General features: G+C 44.1%; 2 protein-coding genes across 5 annotated transcripts in view; both read right to left on the reverse strand.

Moving 5' to 3' along the window:
• Positions 1 to 21,774, reverse strand: part of L3HYPDH (trans-L-3-hydroxyproline dehydratase) — a 107,704-nt gene that overhangs the window by 70,151 nt on the left and 15,779 nt on the right. For 2 of the 4 annotated variants that reach the window (XM_042252579.1, XM_042252581.1), the window contains exon 6: positions 7,909 to 7,971. In XM_042252579.1, the coding sequence (XP_042108513.1) occupies positions 7,909 to 7,971 (63 nt within the window). Of the gene's footprint in view, positions 1 to 7,908; positions 7,975 to 21,774 lie in introns of all 4 variants that reach the window. The other 2 variants (XM_042252578.1, XM_042252580.1) reach the window with 1 other exon arrangement.
• On the reverse strand, positions 17,207 to 20,485 carry GPR135 (G protein-coupled receptor 135). The gene has a single exon (XM_042252576.2). The coding sequence runs from the start codon at positions 20,334 to 20,336 to the stop codon at positions 18,846 to 18,848; it is 1,491 nt and encodes a 496-aa protein (XP_042108510.1). The 5' UTR covers positions 20,337 to 20,485; the 3' UTR covers positions 17,207 to 18,845.

Raw genomic sequence — 21,774 nt, forward strand, 5'->3', positions numbered from 1 at the left:
TAATGAGTCAGTTCTTCACATCAGGTGGCCAAAGTATTGGAGTTTCAGCTTCAGCATCAGTCCTTCCGATGAATATTCAGGACTGATTTCCTTTAGGATGGAGTGGTTGGATCTCCTTGCAGTCCAAGGGACTCTCTCAAGAGTCTTCTCCAACACCACAGTTCAAAAGCATCAATTCTTCAGTGCTCAGCTTTCTTTATAGTCCAACTCTCACATCCATACATGACTACTGGAAAAACCATAGCTTTGACTAGATGGACCTTTGTTGGTAATGTCTCTGCTTTTTAATATGCTGTCTAGGTTGGTCATAGCTTTTCTTCCAAGGAGCAAGCATCTTTTGATATCATGGCTGCAGTCACCATCTGCAGTGATTTCGGAGCCCCCAAAAATAAAGTCTCTCACTCTTTCCATTGTTTCCCCATCTATTTGCCATGAAGTGGCGGGACTGGATGCCATGATCTTAGTTTTGTGAATGCTGAAATTTTAAGACAACTTTTCACCCTCCACTTTCACTTTCATCAAGAGGCTCTTTAGTTCTTCTTCACTTTCTTCCATGAGGGTGGTGTCATCTGCATATCTGAGGTTATTGATATTTCTCCTGGCAATCTTGATTCCAGCTTGTGCTTCATCCAGCCCAGCATTTCACATGATGTACTCTGCATATAAGTTAAATAAGCAAGAGGCACCCCAAAATGCATTTTAAGATAGCCAGCATGGCATCTGTGTCCATCCATGTGCTTAGTCCCTCAGTCCTGTCTGACTCTGAGACCCCATGGACTGTAGCCGGCCAGGATCCTCTGTCCATGGGGCTTCTCCAGGCAAGAATACTGGAGTGGGTTGCCATGCCCTCCTCCAGGGTATCTTTCCAACCCAGGGATCAAACCCAGTCTCCCACATTGCAGGCGGATTCTTTACCACCTGAACCACCAGGGAAGCCCAAGAATGCAAGAGTGGGTAGCCTATCCCTTCTCCAGGGGATCTTCCTGACCCAGGAATTGAACTGGGGTCTCCTTCATTACAGGCTGATCCTTTACCACCTGAGCTACCAAGAAAACCATACTGGTTGTTAAATATTTGTCTATCGCACCTACAGTTTGATCATTTAAAAGGTAAGTTGTAGATTCAAAGTTCATCAGTGTTTTTGGCTCCAAAGCAAAGAACAATCTGGACTCTATAATATAGAACTTATGACAGCACTGACCTCAAGTTTACCTCTGTTATTGACTTAAACGCTTTGGTACACAAGCACTTGATTTCTTATTTATTTGATAGAGTGTTATCTGCTTCATGCTAAATCCAACACTATGTTTAATTTCAGGTTTTGTCTGACATCTATTCCAATTACTGATATAAAACAAAATCCACTCCTGACTGACATTTTTTACTCTACATGTTGCAGATGACACCACCCTTATGGCAGAAAGTGAAGAGGAGCTAAAAAGCCTCTTGATGAAAGTGAAAGAGGAGAGCGAAAAAGTTGGCCTAAAGCTCAACATTCAGAAAACGAAGATCATGGCATCTGGTCCCATCACTTCATGGGAAATAGATGGGGAAGCAGCAGAAACAGTATCATACTTTATTTTTTGGGGCTCCAAAATCACTGCAGATGGTGACTGCAGCCATGAAATTAAAAGATGCTTACTCCTTGGAAGAAAAGTTATGACCAACCTAGATAGTATATTCAAAAGCAGAGACATTACTTTGCCGACTAAGGTCCGTCTAGTCAAGGCTATGGTTTTTCCTGTGGTCATGTATGGATGTGAGAGTTGGACTGTGAAGAAGGCTGAGTGCTGAAGAATTGATGCGTTTGAACTGTGGTGTTAGAGAAGACTCTTGAGAGTCCCTTGGACTGAAAGGAGATGCAACCAGCCTATTCTGAAGGAGATCAGCCCTGGGATTTCTTTGGAAGGAATGATGCTAAAGCTGAAGCTCCAGTACTTTGGCCACCTCATGCGAAGAGTTGACTCATTGGAAAAGACTCTGACGTTGGGAGAGATTGGGGGCAGGAGGAGAAGGGGACGACCGAGGATGAGATGGCTGGATGGCATCACTGACTCGATGGACGTGAGTCTGAGAGAACTCCAGGAGTTGGTGATGGACAGGGAGGCCTGGCGTGCTGTGATTCATGGGGTCGCAAAGAGTCGGACACGACTGAGCGACTGAACTGAACTGAACTGTTGCTCAGGAAAATTTTTGCAAAGAGGCTGATTAACTAGCTTAACTGGAAACGAATACATTTTTTATCAGCTCTTTTAAAATATGTAGACATGCAGGAATACAAAAACATTACATCAACTAGGAAAGCAAAAAGAAAGTTAAATTGGAAAAAAAAATGTATGCAATGTTATGTCCTAATAGTCCAGAGTAAATTCATTTCTATTTACTTAGGTTTATGAAAAAGACCCTGATGCTGGGAAAGATTAAAGGTAACAGGAGAAGGGGGTGGTAGAGGATGAGATGGTTAGATAGCATCACTGACTCGGTGGACATGAATTTGAGCAAACTCCAGCAAACAGTGGAGGACAGAGGAGTCTGTCACGGCTACAGTCCATGGGGTTGCAAAGAGTCAGACGCAACTGAGCAAAATGTACAACATGGATAAAGCTACGGGGGATGAGAGTAATAGAGTAAAACAGAATGAGCTAAGGATTTATTAGCATCCTACTTTAAACAGATTTTGTGCTTCTCTCAACCTACACGCTCTGTAAGACAAAACAATTGTTTGTTCCCCTGCTTTCACCTGCAGTCTAACTGAGAGTGTGCACATAGTAGGTGCTCAGTAAATATTTCAGACTAATATTTTTGTTGCTCATCTGACACCCTGTAATTGCAGCCAACTTCTTTCTCTCTTTCCTTTTTCAAGAACTTGTTATCCCCTTGTCAGGCCCCTCTTCTTTCTTCCCTTTATCTTCCTTTAGGAAGAGATTTCTTCCCCCCTCCTTACCTTCTCCCTTCAAAGTATGTCACAGGAAGAAGTTTAGGAGATACTCAGAATTTCAGTAAAAGACAATAGAACCTTTACACATGACCATATTTGCTATTCCACCTCTCATGTTTTACATTTTTAGTCAGGAAGCCCTGAATTGACCTGACTTAAATATTTATTAATGTCTGGGAGTGGGGGATTAATGTCTGTTGTTCTCTTGTAGGTCTCACAAAGTCAAGAGAAAGAATCCACAACCGAAAAGCATTCCCATCCAGCCCTTGTCTGATTGTGCATTACTTGTAAGAGAAACTGACCAAACCCCGTTCCCAGAGGCAGTCTGTATGGATAATCTGAGGTCAATCTGTCTTAGCCTTAAGACCGTAAGATTCCCTTTCCATTTCCAAAGAACTAAGAGAATTGCTTTCCTCTCAAGAGGTGGGTCTGCCTACAAGGTAAAAGCAATAGAAGCAAGCTTTAATGCAGTCTCCTATCCTTCCTGCTGGGACGACTGGAGGGGCTCCCCAGCCACGCAGGTTTACTCCATTCTAGTCAGGCTGCGTGTGCTCAACGAGGGAAGGGGTGGAGCTCATCAGGCAGCCTGAGCATCTCCAAGGAAACCAGGTTCCTCCAGGCGCACAGGGACATGCGTGAGTCTGTCAGTCCCTGACCACCTGGCTCAGGCTGCCCTGAGACATGGCCACGAGGTTAACCCTATCATCAGAGGGGCCACGCACAGTCCTGACCCTTAGGAAGAGAGGACGGATGTTCAGGAGCTGGTTGCCTGGGCACCCAGTCATCGTTTAACAAGTTGTCACAGATGTCAATTTTACTCTTCAATTTCAAATATAATATTGATGCTGAAATTCAAACTGGAAAAAAAAAAAAAGTCAAGCTCCATCTGGCAGCAGAGAGCCTGATGAAGACGAGGGAGACATGCTAACAGAGATAAACCACAGCTTTCAGAGCTCTCAGATGAGAGAGTAGGCTCATTTCACATCATCCTGCCTCCCATACCTCATCCCTACCCACCCCCACTCCTGCTGGGATTTCCAGTACTTCCAATTCTAGTTGTTGTTTAGCTGCCTATGTGATCCTGAATAAGTTGTTTCCTCTTCATCTGTGGAATGGGAATAGCAATATCTGGCCCACAGATATGAAATAAGCGATGTAAGCAGAGGACCCAGCAGAGGCTCTAGTAAATTCTAACTGAATCCAAAATCTCACTCGAAAGGATAAAGTCTTAGACCACTAGACCTCCCAAATTAGAAGCCTCATTCTATTTTCCACATAAAGAAACCTGTCTTTCAGTTGCCCTGACACTTTATCAACACATGTTATGAAATAAATGATTTAATAATTTATTAAATGAATGATTTGAACATGCATAGCATTAGTCTTACTTATAAGTTCTTTTTTTCAGAGAATTAGGAGGCAAAAAATGTTGCAACACTGTATAATGTTAAACCACACATCTAGTTTTAACATCCTATGTTGACACAGATATTAATTGTATAAATAATCATTTAGTCTGCATTTCTGATTAAATACATCAACTAACTTTTTGACCATTTAGAAATATTATTACCAATATTTTAAGAGATTACATCATCCAATAAGAAGTATTCACTGCTTCAGTTTTAAAGAGTGAAATAATGCCACAGCCCTGTGTGCTACCAAACAGGTAATAGTGTTGCCTTATAAAGGGAAAGAATTTTAGCCAAAGATTAATAAACATTCTTACTTGACTTAGAAAGCCAAAGTTGAACCTGTGTGACAACTGCTGGAGAAAATGTAATAACCGAAGCATAAGGAAATCGTTTTAAATTTTTATATAGTTTTAAAAAATAATTACCACCCTTTAACCTTCTCTATCCCACACTCAGTTTTACTCTATGCCCTCAGCTTAATTTAAATTATGGGTGTAATACATTAACATAACCAGGCCTTTTCTGGTGGCTCAGACAGTAAAGAATCTGCCTGCAATACAAAAGACCTGAGTTCGATCCCTGGGTTGGGAAGATCTGGAGAAGGGAATGGCTACTCACTCCAGTATTCTTGCCTGGAGAATTCCATGCCAAAGGATCCTGGCAGGCTACAGTCCATGGGGTTGCAAAGAGTTGGAAATAACTAACATTAACTAACACCTGATCCATTTGCCTTAACTTTGCACTAACTTAAATAGCACTAAGATGCTACTGTATTTTTATGAGAACCAAATTGTGAACAAGAATGTTAAAGCACTTAAATGCACCACATTGTGACACTTTTAAAATGGTTGATCCTTTCCCTTTTTGAGAATTGTACTTGATGATGGAGCCTCCTTGTGGGGAGTTAATAGTACTTCAGTCACTCAAATCACAGGTAAAATGTTGTCTTAGTTTTTTCCTCATTCACAGTGGGAGCACCTATAGTAGTGCTTGCAAGAATCTATGTATTTCTGGTGAGCCCCTGACATGCAGAGGTCAGCAGGCACTGAACGACTAACAGGGAATGGTGACCTCTGCTATCTCCCCTTTGGCTTGTCTATAGACCTTGTAGCCAAAGGTAAAGCAGAGTTAACAAGGGTTAACAGCATTTTTTTTTAAGTTAAACTGACTGTTAGATTCTTTGGCAAGAAAACAAGGTGACTGACAACTGTTGACTTTTAAACTGGACCACTTAGTGGGAACCCTGCCAATGCAGGAAACATAAGACATGGGTTCAGCCCCTGGGGTGGGAAGATCCCCTGAAGGAGGGCATGGCAACCCACTCCAGTATTCTTGCCTGGAGAATCCCATGGACAGAGAAGCCTGGCGGGCTACAAGTCCATAGGGTCGCAAAGAGTCGGACACAACTGAAGCGACTTAGCAAACACACATGCTTTGAGGGAGAGCCATCCGGATCAGCCAGCTCAACTTCGTGAACAAACATGATTAACAACTGTCCGATTCTGGTGGCTTGTGCTTTCTTCACCAGTATACAGGGAGATTTAGCTGAAGGAGGAATATTCAGGGACAAGAGTGTTATGATAAAGATTTATCCTCTACTCCTTCACTCATGTAGAGAGGATAAACAGATAAGGATATAAAAAAATTATCTGAATCCAAGAGAGCAAATGCTAAAATAACTATGATTAAAAGGTAAGACTGACATACAGTTTAAAAAAAAAAAAACTGAGGAAAATTTAGTCGCACTACTCAGACACACAACTTAGAATTCCTGCTATGGTGTTATACTTTCAGGGGCTCAGGCCAGTAGGCCAGACCTCACTCAGAGGTACGGGGTAGAAAAGAAAGTACCTTCAGCTGACAGTCCCCAACACCCAAGTGTCCACTGCAGTGAAAACCAGGTGGAATAATTGGAATTAGCAAGCCAGAGTATAGCGAAAAAGGACGTGATATAGGGAGACAGAAGTCAGCACAGGGATTCATCCATAGATCTTTGTTATAGAACTGGGGTGTAAATATGTAGAAAAAAATTGCCATGAGCCCTAGGAGAGGGTGACTATGGTAAAACTGGAGATGAATGAATGCAGATATTTGAAATCACACTAGACTGGATGATGTTGGAGCTATAGGCAATCCAGAGATGAAGAGATTTCATGGAGCATATTGGGCATTCATTTAAGACAACAGAGAGACTATAACTTGCCAATGAAAATCAGGTCCCCAAATAAGAGTCATATCCTAGGATTAAGGCCACAACTAAAGAAGACTAGCTCAAACATTAAAAACCAAGTCTGAAAGAATCTAAAGGACCACTGATAATTTAAGTAAAATGTCCTTCAAAGGAAAACAAAGTTTTCATTGTTTACAACGTACTATCTCAATGTCAGACATATAATTTAAGATAACTAGACAAGGGGGAAAAAAAAGAGAGAGAAATACCAACCATAATTCAGGACATATTAAACCAAACTACACAGACTTTTGTGTAGCCTAGCTGTTTGAAACAGCAGATAAGAACTTTAAAAAGCACCTATTATAAATAGGATTCAGGACTTAAAAGGTGGACATAGTGAATGAACGTGTGGAGACTCTAAGAACTAAAAATTCTATTTATTGCTACAATTTATTGTTTCTATTTTAGAACTTTATATGGAGTCCTCTAGTATGTACTCTTTGATATCAGATTTTTTCTTTTGGCAAAATGTCAAGCATTCATCTATGTTATTGTGTGGCAAGTAGTTTATTAAAAAATAATCAGTGAAGTAGTTACATGCTTACAGCCAAATGCAGAATCAGGAACTACCATAGTGACAGGTGTAGGCAGATACACTCATGTTTTCTTCACAACTCATTACCTCAAGAAGTATAGCAAATTGTGATGAAACTTTTAAAATTGGTGAATACTGCTCAATAAAAATCTAAAATGAACATACGCTTTTATATATAAAAAACTTTTTAGAATACGTGAAACCATGTTTAAAAACTATGAAGAGTGGATTAAAGTTATACAATTACACAATGATTCATAGATTTGCCAGCTATTTCAATGTTTGATAGAATATTTGATAATTATGTGGGATGTGGGATAACTCTTCCCAAGGCAGTATTCTTATGTTTTGCGGGACAGTTAGCATTCCTGGACACCGCTCAATAAGTGTTAGTGACATTGTGACACCCCAAATCCCCCCACCCAATTTCCAAAATGTCCCCTTAGAAATGGGTAATATTCCTAATAATAACAGCAATTCTATCTTTACACCATAGTCTTAAAACCATCAGATTAACACGCTTCTTTAAAATGTTGAAAAGACCAAGGTAAAAGACGAACCATAAATGAGGAGAAAATATTGGCAAAAGACATGATTAAGGACTATTATCCAAACACAAAGGACTTAAAAGTCAATAAGAAAAATGGATAACTCACTTTTTAAAAACTGGACCAAAGATCTGAACAGACACAAAGAAGATATACAGATGGCAAATTAGCACGAGAAGACACTATTCATCACTGGTCATCAGGAAAAAGCAAGCTAAAACAATGAGATAAGCACATACCTGTGAGAAGGGTGACAACACCAAACACTGGCAAGGCTGCGGAGCAACAGGAACGTTCATCCACTGCTGGTGGGAATGCAAAATGATAGAACCTTTTTGGAAGAGAGTTTGGTAGGCTCTTACTAAACATACTCTCATCATACAATTCAGGATTCATGCTCCTTAGTATTTACCCAAATAAGCTGGAAAAATATGTGCACATAAAAAATTGCTCAGGGATGATTCGAGCAGCTTTCTTCCTTATGGCAGAATCACTCACCTAGAGCCAGACATCCTGGAATGTGAAGTCAAGTGGGCCTTAGGAAATATCACTATGAACAAAGCTAGTGGAGGTGATGGAATTCCAGTTGAGCTATTTCAAATCCTAAAAGATGATGCTGTGAAAGTGCTGCACTCAATATGCCAGCAAATTTGGAAAATTCAGCAGTGGCCACAGGACAAGATAATGTCAGTTTTCATTCCAATCCCAAAGAAAGGCAATGCCAAAGAATGCTCAAACTACCACACAATTGCACTCATCTCACATGCTAGCAAAGTAATGCTCAAAATTCTCCAAGCCAGGCTTCAACAGTACATGAACCATGAACTTCCAAATGTTCAAGCTGAATTTAGAAAAGGCAGTGGAACCAGAGATCAAATTGCCAACATCCGTTGGATCATAGAAAAAACAAGAGAATTCCAGAAAAAAAAATCTACTTCTGCCTTATTAACTATGCCAAAGCTTGTGACTGTGTGGATCACAACAAACTGTGGAAAATTCTTAAAGAGATGGGACTACCAGACCATCTTACCTGCCTCCTGAGAAATCTATATGTAGGTCAAGAAGCAGTGGTTAGAACTGGACATGGAACAACAGACTGGTTCCAAATTGGGAAGGGAGTACATCATGGCTGTACATTGTCACCCTGCTTATTTAACTTATATGCAGAGTACATCATGCAAAATGCCAGGTTGGAGGAAGCACAGTCTAGAATAAAGATTTCTGGGAGAAATATTAATAACCTCAGATATGCAGATGACATCACCCTTATGGCAGAAAATGAAGAACTAAAGAGCCTCTTGATGCAAGTGAAAGAGCAGAGTGAAAAAGTTGGCTTAAAGCTCAACATTCAGAAAACGAAGATCATGGCATCTGGTCCCACCACTTCATGGCAAATAGATGGGGAAACAGTGGAAACAGTGTCAAACTTTATTTTAGGGGGCTCCAAAATCACTGCAAATGGTAACTGCAGCCATGAAATTAAAATGCTTGCTCCTTGGAAGAAAAGTTATGACCAACCTAGACAGCACATTAATAAGCAGAGACACTACTTTGCCAACAAAGGTCCATCTAGTCAAGGCTATGGTTTTTCCAGTTGTCATGTATGGACTATAAAGAAAGCTGAGCACTGAAGAATTGATGATTTTGAACTGTGGTTTTGGAGAAGACTCTTGAGAGTCCCTTGGACTGCAACAAAGACCCAACCAGTCTATCCTAAAGGAAATCAGTCCTGAATATTCATTGGAAGGACTGATGCTGAAGCTGAAACTCCAATACTTTGGCCACCTGATGCAAAGAACTGACTCATTTGAAAAGACCTGATGCTGGGAAGGATTGAGGGCAGGAGGAGAAGGGGACGACAGAGGATGAGATGGTTGGATGTCCAGTTCTAACTGTTGCTTCCTGACCTGCATTAAGATTTCTCAAGAGACAGGTCAGTTCAGTTCAGTTCAGTCGCTCAGTCGTGTCTGACTCTTTGTGACCCCATGAATCGCAGCACACCAGGCCTCCCTGTCCATCACCATCTCCCTGAGTTCACTCAGACTCACATCCATCGAGTCTGTGATGCCATCCAGCCATCTCATCCTCGGTCGTCCCCTTCTCCTCCTGCCCTCAATCCCTCCCAACATCAGAGTCTTTTCCAATGAGTCAACTCTTCGCATGAGGTGGCCCAAGTACTGGAGCTTCAGCTTTAGCATCATTCCTTCCAAAGAATACCCAGGGTTGATCTCCTTCAGAATGGACTGGTTGGATCTCCTTGCAGTCCAAGGGACTCTCAAGAGTCTTCTCCAACATCACAGTTCAAACGCATCAATTCTTCAGCACTCAGCCTTCTTCACAGTCCAACTCTCACATCCATACATGACCACAGGAAAAACCATAGCCTTGACTAGGCAGATCTTAGTCGGCAAAGTAATGTCTCTGCTTTTGAATATACTATCTAGGTTGGTCATAAGTTTTCTTCCAAGGAGTAAGCGTCTTTTAATTTCATGGCTGCAGTCACCATCTGCAGTGATTTTGGAGCCCAAAAAAATAAAGTCTGACACCGTTTCCACTGTTTCCCCATCTATTTCCCCTGGAGTGATGGGACCAAATGCCATGATCTTCGTTTTCTGAATGTTGAGCTTTAAGCCAACTTTTTCACTCTCCACTTTCACTTGCAGCAAGAGGTTTTTTAGTTCCTCTTCACTTTCTGCCATAAAGGTGGTGTCATTTGCATATCTGAGGTGATTGATATTTCTCCCGGCAATCTTGATTCCAACTTGTGTTTCTTCCAGTCCAGCGTTTCTCATGATGTACTCTGCATAGAAGTTAAATAAGCAGGGTGACAATATACAGCCTTGATGTACTCCTTTTCCTATTTGGAACCAGTCTGTTGTTCCACATCCAGTTTTAACTGTTGCTTCCTGACCTGCATACAGATTTCTCAAGAGGCAGGTTAGGTGGTCTGGTATTCCCATCTCTTGAAGAATTTTCCACAGTTTATTGTGATCCACACAGTCAAAGGCTTTGGCATAGTCAATAAAATAGAAATAGATGTTTTTCTGGAACTCTCTTGCTTTTTCCATGATCCAGTGGATGTTGGCAACTTGATCTCTGGTTCCTCTGCCTTTTCGAAAACCAGCTTGAACATCTGGAAGTTCACAGTTCACGTATTGCTGAAGCCTGGCTTGGGGAATTTTGAGCATTACTTTGCTAGCATGTGAGATGAGTGCGATTGTGTGGTTGTTTGAGCATTCTTTGGCATTGGCTTTCTTTGGAATTGGAATGAAAACTGACCTTTTTCAGTCCTGTGGCCACTGCTGAGTTTTCCAAATTTGCTGGCATATTGAGTGCAGCACTTTCACAGCATCATCTTTTAGGATTTGAAATAGCTCAACTGGATTTCCATCACCTCCACTACCTTTGTTCATAGTGATGCTTCCTAAGGCCCACTTGACTTCACATTCCAGGATGTCTGGCTCTAGGTGAGTGATCACACCATCTGATTATCTGGGTCATGAAGATCTTTTTTGTACAGTTCTTCTGTGTATTCTTGCCACCTCTTCTTAATATCTTCTGCTTCTGTTAGGTCCTTCCCATTTCTGTGGACCCTAATGCAATACGATTGGTGGCTCAGCAGTAAAGAATCCACTTGCCAGTGCAGGAGACTAAGAGGCATGGGTTCAATCCCTGGGTTGGGAAGGTCCCCTGGAAAAGGATATGATAACATACTCCAATATCCTTGCCTGGGAAATTCCATGGATGGAGGAGCCTGGTGGGCTACAGCCCATGTATGCTAAGTCACTTCAGTTGTGGCTGATTCTTTGCAACTCTATGGACTAAGCGTGCCAGGGTCTTCTGTCCGTGAGATTCTCCAGGCAAGAATACTGGGGTGGGTTGCCATGCCCTACTCCAGGGGATCTTTCCGACCCAGAAATCGAACCCCACATCTCTTAAGTCTCCTGCATTAGCAGGTGGGTTCTTTACCACTAGCACCAGCTGGGAAGCCCTTGGAACAGTAATACCACCACTGTTAACACTACAATATATTTACATCTAGTCTTTTCCTGTGTGTGCATTCATTAAAAAAGTAGGGTTACGCTGAGCATTCAGTTCTGAATTTTGCTTCACTTAAAATTATGAGGATTTCCCCAACTTATTAAATGTGTATAAAACAATTCATAATCACTATATTTCTTTCTATAAACATATCATTTTTTTAACCAGTTATTATTGGGTGTTTTGGTTATCGTCAGTGATAACACAGTGAAAAAAATCTCTGGCCATATTTGTGAATATTTTTATAAATTGAGCAGTGGAATTGCTCAAATGACACATTTTTTACATATCTTTCCCTGATTCTCTCTAGCAAACTAGCTGACCTAAGGCTTAGTTTGTAATGCTCAAGAAGATACCAGGCCCCCAAATTTTGTTTACACAAAAATGCACTGTTTCTGAGAATGCTCTTAAACTCGAACTTCCTCACACTCTGTTTCAAGTAAAGTTGGTTCCTTAGCGAGAGCTTCAGGACTCTCTGCTTAAAGGCCTGTCCATACCACTGATCAGAACACTGACCACTGCTCTGAAGCTGAGGAAGAGTGGGTTACTTCTTTGGGGGTACCTGCCCCTATAGGAGCAGGGCAGCTGTGGAGACAGTAGCCTCTAATCTTCTCAGCTTCCCAGTCTTTTCCAGCACAGAGCCTCTGCTCTACCAACAACCTGGGTGAGGACAATCACGCACCAATATTCCCAGTACGCTGCCCTGAGGCTAAGCACCACCCTGTGAATGGGACCAGCTGGACCAATCACTATGGCTGCAGCACTTGGGATTTAGTCTCTGTAACATGTAGCTGAAAAGATGAGAAGTTCTTGTCACCTGCTCCTCCCAAGAAGCTATCGCAGTGCTGGACTGGGAACTGGGGAAAGCAGGAGCCCGGGGGTCTTGGCTGTACTCACCTGAAATGGAGTTTCTGTTGCAGTGAGCTGGGAGGAGTGGGTTATAATTCAAGTTCTACCCACTGTTGCTGTTCTTACTGAGTTATAGTAGACTTTCTTGCATAAATGTTGCTTCATTTGCTACATGCTCTTGTTACTGAACCAGGTTCATCTTGCCCAACTTACAGCAAGTGAAATGCTGAGACACTGAGTTGTGTAGCAAAGAGAAGGTTTATTCGCATGGCTGTCAAGCGAGATGGATGAAGGAATCTGAAATCCGCCTCCCCAAAGGCAAGGGCGCGGGTGATCATGGGATAAGGAATAAAGAAGCTGGGCAGTCTGAGTTGTGGGGAGAGTGGGAAAGGTCATTGGGAAAATGCGCAGTAACTGTCTGTAACTAAGACAGGTGTAACTAAGCTACAGGCATCTGCAGTTCAAACGTGTAGGTGCTTAGCATCATCTGACATGAAAAGGTTACAGAGAGGACACTGGAGCATGCCCAGTTGGAGGCCTGGGGGTCCTATCCAGTCTTAATCAGCTAAGCTCAAACTAGATGCAGCTGACTGCAAGTTCCTAGAAAATAACTTGGGCCAACATCTTAGGCGATATGCTGCTTGGAGGACATGCAAGTCTTAAAATGAATTTAATTAGTGAAGGCAGATGAAATGAATCTGACTAACCATTACCCATCGTTTTGCTCTTATGACAATCCAAAGACTTCAAATGGTTGCTTTTTAAATAATTTTCACCAGCTGCACTTGTTTCACTGAAGAGCTGGTCACAGGACTCCACTGCCATTTCATAAGTAGAACCTCCAACATATACTTTATCATTTTGATTTATTGACCCAATGATACTAAAAAGTTTTGAGTCACAGGGCTCCTCAAAAATATTAAAAGTCAATTTAAAAAAACCAGCCTGAGATAGCATTATAGGGGTTGTCACAGCCCTCTGTTGGTGCTGAGATGGAGTAATAATCTTTGTGCCCAAAGAAGGGCTCTAAATTTGGCTAAGTTGAGAGTTGTGTTCTCTCATATTCAGTTCAGTTCAGTCGCTCAGTCGTGTTCGACTCTTTGCGACTCCCTGGACTGCAGCACGCCAGGCCTCCCTGTCCATCACCAACTCCTGGAGTTTACTCAGACTCATGTCCACTGAGTTGGTGATGCCATCCAACCAAATCATCCTCTGTCATCCCTTCTCCTCCTGCCCTCAATCTTTCCCAGCATCAGGTCTTTTCAAATGAGTCAGTTCTTCGCATCAGGTGGCCAAAGTATTGGAGTTCCAGCTTCAGCATCAGTCCTTCCAATGAATATTCAGGACTGATTTCCTTTAGGATGGACTGGTTGGATCTTTGTTGCAGTCCAAGGGACTCTCAAGAATCTTCTCCAAAACCATGGTTCAAAAGCATCAATTCTTTGGCGCTCAGCTTTCTTTATAGTCCAACTCTCACATCCATACATGACTACTGGAAAAACCATAGCTTTGACTAGATGGACCTTTGTTAATCTCTCAGATTGAGCAGGGATAATTCACACAACCTTCTATGGATGTGATCAGAGACACATAGATGGGTACTTCAGCGGATGCAATACAGATGGCCACTGAAGACTGACATTCACTGGGCCTTGGTGCTAGAAAATTCCATAGGGCCTGGGCTTATTTAAACCCATCTTAAGTTTCTGCCACCTGGCAGAATAGGGGATTTGGGAAAACTGAGTTGCATAAAACTGACTTTCTTGCACCGTGAACATTATGGACTAGGATCTAGATCTGTAGAAGTGTAGGCAATTCTTTTGACAAGTTTAGTTGAAGGGCAGGAGCGGAACGAGAGAAATGGGGTGGATAAACTGGAGAGGTTTTGTTTTTTCTTTTAAGTGAGAATGCTTAAGAACTCATGGGAAGGGTTTTGTTCAGCAGGAGAGGCTACCACAAAAGGATGCCACAAAAAGGAGCTGATGAACAGCATGAGGTTCCTGAGGCTGGTGAGGAGACTAGACTATTTACTATTAGAAAGACAGAGCTGAGAACTGGTGCCAATTCAGTTTAGTGTGTTTCCTTTGATGGCTAAAATATGAAGGTATCTGTATCTGATGGCTTCTATTTTCTTCAAGAAGTAGGACCAAAACTGATCTTCTAAAAAGAAAGAACTGGTTAAAAGTTTGAGCAGAGAAAGTTTGAAGGGTCACTAAAGTGGGCAGAAAGAGTGCTGATGAGAAGAAATTCAGATTGCTGGGTAGGGTAGAAGGGTCAGGCAAGACTATGGGTTCTAGGTGCAGAGGGAACTAACCGATCTCTTAATTTTCTCCAGCTGTGGTCAGTCACCCTGGAGTGGGAATGGAGAAGGCCAGTGACTGGGGTCATCCAGAACTGGGGTTTATATGAGAAAATAACTGCTCAAAATCTCTCCATATGTTTTTAAAACACACATCTTATATAGCCATTCCCCAGATTAAACAGATACTTTCTTTTAAATCTTATATTTCCCATTGCTTTGATAATTGTCTTTATCTGTACTGTGCTAAGTCTCTTCAGCTGTGTACAGTTCTTTGCAGCCCTATGAACTGTAGCCCACCAGGCTCCTGTGTCCGGGGAAGTCTCCAGGCAAGAATACTGGAATGGGTTGCCATGCTCTCCTCCAGGGGACTTTCCCAACTCAGGGATCGAACCCAAGTCTCTTATGTCTCCTACATTGACAGGCAGATTCTTTACCACTAGCGCCATCTGGGAAGTCCTGTTTTTATCTTCCTGGGCTCTTTCCCAGGTTTCCCATTATCTTTTACAAATTAGAGAAGCAGTACGGTTTAGTGGTTAAGATGAGACTTCTGGCACCTGTCTGCTAGGGACAAATCTAGCAATTACTTCCTGTGTGATCTTAGACAAAGCCCATGTGTGCCTCAGTATTTTCATCCGCAAAATGGGTTGTGTGATAATAACAACACCCTCTCCCCCACTTAGAAGGTTGTTTTGAGGATTAAATGAGCTAACGCCTGTACTATGCTAAGTATGACTTGTTATTGCAATTTAAATGAAATACTTGAGCTGGGAGCAGAATGAGATATGAAGAATTATATTCTGGCCTTATGTCTAAGCAATATTTAATACATGCCAATATTGCAAAGCTTCTCTTTCTCCTTTTTCCACAGAGTCATGAGGAAAGGTCTAAGTCTTAAATATTCAGGTCTTTCTTTCACATCTTTTATTCAAGGCACTAATTTTTGTCTCCAAGTATTTACGACTGGACCAGATGGCTCTTGGACTTTATCGATATGTCTTTTGCTTCCAAATCCATCTCCTCTCTTTGATTACCACTTTTGAAAATGCTGCACCCTTTCTTTCTCACAGATAAACTAAAGAGTACTGATTATGGGCAATTTTTATAAAGCACAAAGTCCTCGATTAGGCTGTATGCCTTCTTAAGGCAGGTAATGTGATTTCTACCCTTTAGTTTCCTTAGCACTCCAGGAAGCTATTCTACATGACATGCAAAATAAAACCAGTGGATGGTGATGCTGGTCATGGTGTTGCTGATGATGACAGGACCGCAACTTCTCTTCCTCAGTGGCTCCACTCATGGATCTTGTGGGGGCAATAGAGAATAGAGGAGGGAACACGGAGCTCTGAGGTTCAGGTCCTAGTTCTATCACTGACCAGTTGAATAACCTCAAATTTAAAAACAAACATACCACTGTAAATAGTCCAGGAACATATTAGCAATTTTCTCTCTCCATTCTTACCCACCATTCCTCTTAGAACCACTAACAAAACAATCTCCTTCCCAAGCCATCCCCTTCCTAAAACTTCCTAGGCCTGCCTACCAAGAGTTAGGTTGGGAATTCCTTCTCTGCTTACAGTCCTTCACGCCACCACCCTAGAGTGCCCAGTCTCCTGGAATTTCCGCCCTCACTCATGAAGCAGGTTTATCTCATGTTACGTTTATTTTTAAATGCCTTCCTTCAATTCTTCCTGCTGCTGCTGCTGCTAAGTCACTTCAGTCGTGTCCGACTCTGTGTGACCCCATAGACGGCAGCCCACCAGGCTCCCCTGTCCCTGGGATTCTCCAGGCAAGAACACTGGAGTGGGTTGCCACTTCCTTCTCCAATGCATGAAAGTGAAAAGTGAAAGTGAAGTCGCTCAGTCATGTCCGACTCTTCCAGATACCATGGACTGCAGCCTACCAGGCTCCTCCATCCATGGGATTTTCCAGGCAAGAGTACTGGAGTGGGATGCCATTGACTTCTCAGATTCTTCTTCCTAGGCAATACCTTATTTTGCAACATGTTTGCTCCTTCCCCTAAGATTTCTCTTTTTCTGCTACTATTCACAGTTGTTGAATTTCAATTTCCTCATTGGATGACTTTATCTTTTTCCTCTAAATACCAGACATGACTTCCATTTTCTCACAGTGTAAAAAATACATGACTGGTTTTTTTTTTTTTCTGCCTTTAACAGGATATACCTGTTAAACGTGAGTTCAGCTGCACTTACTGTTATAGTAAGTACTAAAGAGGAGAGGTGATCTCATCTACTCTGTACTACACTTAGTGTGGGAAGATATATACAGATAATTCATAAACTTCTGGTTGCGTTATGCCTTGAGAAAGGGAAAAACATTAAAACATCTTTAGCTCTGACAAGAATCATATATTTCCATCTTTGATTACAAAATAATGACATATACCCATCTGTCACACACACAAAATTAAATACTAACAAAGATGTTTAAAGACTTTACAAGGGAAAAAAGATGACCATTTCACATTAAAATCTTTTTAGGAAAGCTGTAGTTTCTTATCTAGTTTAAAGTACTTATTCAATTAAGGCTGTGAAACACTGAAGAAAAGAGGAGTAAGATGGAAGAAAGGGTGAAAACACAAAAAACATCTTTCAAAATTCTGAGCAAATGATTCTATGTACAGTGGCATTTAATAAGAGAAATTTCACCCATACAAATTCTGAATCGTGCTTTGAATTTTTTTTAAAAAAAGCATCTTTGTTTTGCACCTTTCTGAAGGTATTTCCAATGTGATTCAAGTACCCCTCTGACTTTATGCTTAAGTTATGAATACTCTATTACATATAATAATCTCACAGCCATTCTCCTTTTGAATAAAGATCACATTATTTTAGATGTCATGTCTATAAAGGAACTTTTTTTTTAAATGTAGGAGAACATGTCGATCTTCTTGGAGAGGCTTATGCTCATTCCAAGAATGCATCCACTTCTCAAAATGTTTTTTGAATTCCTCTTTGGAATCATTTTTGATTAGCTGAAAGCTACATAGGATAGCTAAGCCGATAACTTCATAGAGTTCTCCTATTATGTATATATGCATTATTCACATGATTCAATCAACTTGACGTCAAGTTACATTTTTGGCTGCACACAAAAATCAAATTTACTTCAAATGCAAAGACTTTCTACTATGAAAATCATTTAAGAATGTGAAAACTTTCTGAGAGTGGCACCTCTGATTAGAAACAAAAATAGCAGGTTAGAGTAAAGGTCAAAGTCTCAAAGCTTCCAAGGCAAATATTTTGGGGGAGGAGGGTTGATGCTGCACACTAATTTCTAAATATAATCTCAAAATACTTTAAAAATTAGCCACATTTCTTTATGTTCATACTTCTGTTTGCCCCTGAAACGGTTGAATTTTATAGTAATAAACCACCTTCAAAATCCTAAAATGGTTTTAAATGGGATATGAATTTAAAATTTCCTACAAAGATTATGGGGTGGGGGTGGGAAGGAAATGCACCAAAGTGTGTAAAGCCAGATAAAATTTTCTACTCCTAACTTAAGCACCCTAGGCATGTGTCAGAGGTGCAGGTTCTAGAAATCTGAAGTTCCGTTGAATGCTGGTGATTTAGAGGGGCCTTCAAGCAGTCTTAAAGTCTTCATTCTTTCCTGGAACTCTATGTATATGAATACCAGTCGCAATGAGTTTTTTGGTTTGTTTCACAGTGTGATTCCTGTAATATGAGCTTTTCAGTAATTGTGAATTTTATTTTTGTCATTTTGGGCACTGACAGTTCACAATGCTTGGTTGTGCGGTGTAAGATCGTTTTAATTTTTGCATTTTACATTCCTTTTGGCACTTCTGAAGGAAAGGACATTGTCTTGTTATGTTGTTTGGAGGGAAGGGGTAAGCCTTCCCCTCTTTTTTTTAAACGTTTGGCTTTATGAAATGCACGATTCTCCCCGTTAGTTAATCGAAGTGGGTGGAAATCTGCCTTCATAAGCTGTGAATCCCAACCCTCCTTAGAGGCTGGTATCCCCGGATTCAGATTGTTTAGCCACTGCTGTCACAGGATCTGGTGGTCCCTCCCGGCAGAAAAGCACAACTGGATTTTTGCGAGCCCACGTGGCCATATCCCCTGCCACCCCGCTGGTCGGGTTGGAAGAGGACATCGTGCTCCAGGCCCCCAGGCGGTTGGTATATCGGTTTCGAAGGGGATTGAGGCTTCCAGCCTGCAGAGCCCGGCCCTGGTTGGGCAGGAGAGCGTCCACGTTCCTAGTCCTGTAACCCTCTTCCCGGTTGCGCCCTAGGAGCATCGAAATGTTGGGGTTGCGAACGGCATAGATGACAGGGTTGATGGCCCCGTTGGCCCAGGTCAGCCAGACGGCCACCACGTTGAGGAGGGAGGGAGACTGCGCGGCCTGGGCCCGTCGGGTGGCGGCCAGCAGCACCAAGAAGCAGTAGGGCCCCCAGCAGCAGATGACGGAGACGATCATGATGAGCACGGTGGTGGCCGTGCGCACGTCGCTGAAGAAGCGCAGCACGCGCGCATAGGTGGTCAGGGGCCGCACGCGCACGTCCGACAGGCGCACGGTCTTGCAGATGTGGTAGTGGCAGAAGCACATGAGTAGGAAGGGCAACAGGTAACAGGCCACCACCAACCCCACGCTGTAGGCCGCGCCCAGCTGCGCGGGGTCCGGAGACGTCCGGTAAAGGCAGCGGTGGAAGCTCTGCGCCGCCGCCGGGGCCTCCCGGGGCGCGAGGAGCAGCTCCCAGGGCAAGGAGAAGCCCAGAGCCGCCAGCCAGGCGCCGGCCAGCAGCTGCAGCGCCCGGCGGCGCCCGATCTTCTCCCGCGGCGGCCGCACGATGGCGCAGTAGCGGTCCAGAGAGATGAGGGCCACGCTGAGCGTGGACACGATGCCGAAGCACGAGCTGAAGAAGCGGCTGGCCGCGCAGAAGCCGCTCCAGGGCCCCGCGGCGGCGGCGGAGGCGGGCGCCGGGCCCCCCGGCGGCGTGAAGAGGTCCAGGAAGGCGGCGGGCAGGCAGAGCAGCGCCGTGAGCAGATCCGACAGGGACAAGGACAGGATGAAGGCGTTGGTGACAGTGCGGAGCTGCCGGTGCTTCACGATGGCCCCCATCACCGCGCAGTTGCCCAGGCTAGACAGCAGGAAGATGAGCAGGAGGACCAGCGCCTGGGCCGCCACCGCCGCCCCGTGCGACAGCAGCGGCGCCGCCTCGGGGCCCAGCGGCGGCCTCCCCGCCGCCCCCGCCGCCCCGCGCCCGCCGAGGCCGCCGCCAGCCGCGGCGCCAGTGCTGTCGGCCCCGCTCACGTCGCTCCGGTTCCCCAGCGCCGCGGCCGCCGCGGTGCTGAAGGAAAGCACGGCCGCCGCCGTCGCCGCGGAGGAAGTCCCGCCAGGCGTGCCGGCCGGGGAGGGGGCGCCGGGGTGTGGGCTGCCCGATAAGGCCGTGCTCACTGGCGGGCGGACCAGCGGCGGCGGCGGCTGCTCCTCCATGGGGCCCCGCGGCGGCCGCAGGTCTGCTCATCCCGCACCAGCGGAGGAGGCCGCAAGCCCGAGGTGGCTCGGGGCCGGGCCGAGAGGCCTCTGCCGGGGGTCGCGCTCGGCCGGAGGGGTGACCGTCCCCCGAGACTCTCGGAGCCTTTGGCGTGCATTCCAGGCGTTGTCAAGGGAACCGCGTGTTTACGCAGGAGCGCGGGGCGGGCCGTGGGCCGAGAACCCTTGGAAAAGCATGTCCAGGACATTACTTCTCCCTAAGGTTTCGCGGCCAGGGTGGGTAGGCTTCAGAAAGTGCCAGGTGGAGCTCCTGGGGACCACTGCCGGCCAGATTAAAAGGGGAGTGGCCCTCATATAGATGGCCAGATTCAATAGGGGTTTCACTCTCACACTCTCTGGTTCCATATACATGTTCTACAGAGAGGTAGGGAGGGGAGAGGGGGTGGTTGCTTCCTGTGGGTGCTTCTGACATCTACAAGTAGGAAAGGAATCTAGAACCTGAAGTGGAAAAGTCTAAATTTGGAGATCTTAGGAGGGAGCATGAAAACAGGAGGGAGCAGGACTTAAACCAGGTATTCTCAAACATGAGCAGGCAAGAGTCACCTACAGCAGGGGTCTCCAACCCCCAGGCAACAGACCAGTAGAGGTCCCTGGCCTGTTCCAACCAGACTGCACAGCAGGAGGTGAGCAGGGGGTGACAGCTAAACCATGCCTCACCCAGCTCTGTCTGTGAGAAAATTGTCTTCCAGGAAACCAGTCCCTGGTGCCAAAAAGGTTGGGGACTGCTGACTTGGAAGGCTTGTTAAAACACAAGTGACTGGGTCCAACTTCAGGGGTTCAGATTCAATAGGTATGGGGTCCTGTCTGAAAATTTGCATTTCTAACAAGTTACTGGGTGTATGATATTGCTGGTCCAAGGACCAGGCTTTGAGAACCACTGATGTAGTAAGCTTATTAAAATGCAGTCACTGGCTGACTCCCAGGATTACTGAGGATGGGCCCAGGAATCTAAATCCTCAATGTGATTCTGATACAGGTGCTCTGAGGAGCTAGGATACGGATCCTGGAGAAGGGATGTCACCTTGTTTTCAAGGGCCTGGCCCTCAGGACTGTGACTGTCTCACATGTGTCAGGGAAGAGGGGAGAGTCACTGCTTCCTTGCCCTGCTTTCAGTCTTTGTCAGTTCTCTGGAAGGTGGTATGTTTTGAGTTTAAGATGCTGGAGTCACCACAGATGCAGCTCCAGGTATCTGGCAGGAAGATTTCAGGAACAGGAAGGGTCTGCCTGCTCAGGGAAGCTTGCATCTCAAGTTTCTGGGCATGGCATCGTACGGGGGAAAGTGTAATTAATAAACCCTTAGGTTCTCTAAAGCAGTGGTCTGCAAAGTGTGGACCCTGGACCAGCAGCATTGGCATGACCTGGGAACTTGTTAGAAATG

Source organism: Ovis aries, chromosome 7 (genome assembly GCF_016772045.2).
Source record: "Ovis aries strain OAR_USU_Benz2616 breed Rambouillet chromosome 7, ARS-UI_Ramb_v3.0, whole genome shotgun sequence".
Classification (NCBI taxonomy): domain Eukaryota; kingdom Metazoa; phylum Chordata; class Mammalia; order Artiodactyla; family Bovidae; genus Ovis; species Ovis aries.

What these genes read in the sequence shown, in the direction of transcription:
- GPR135 (XM_042252576.2), bottom strand. Translation starts at nt 20,336, where the DNA reads ATGGAGGAGCAGCCGCCGCCGCCGCTGGTCCGCCCGCCAGTGAGCACG.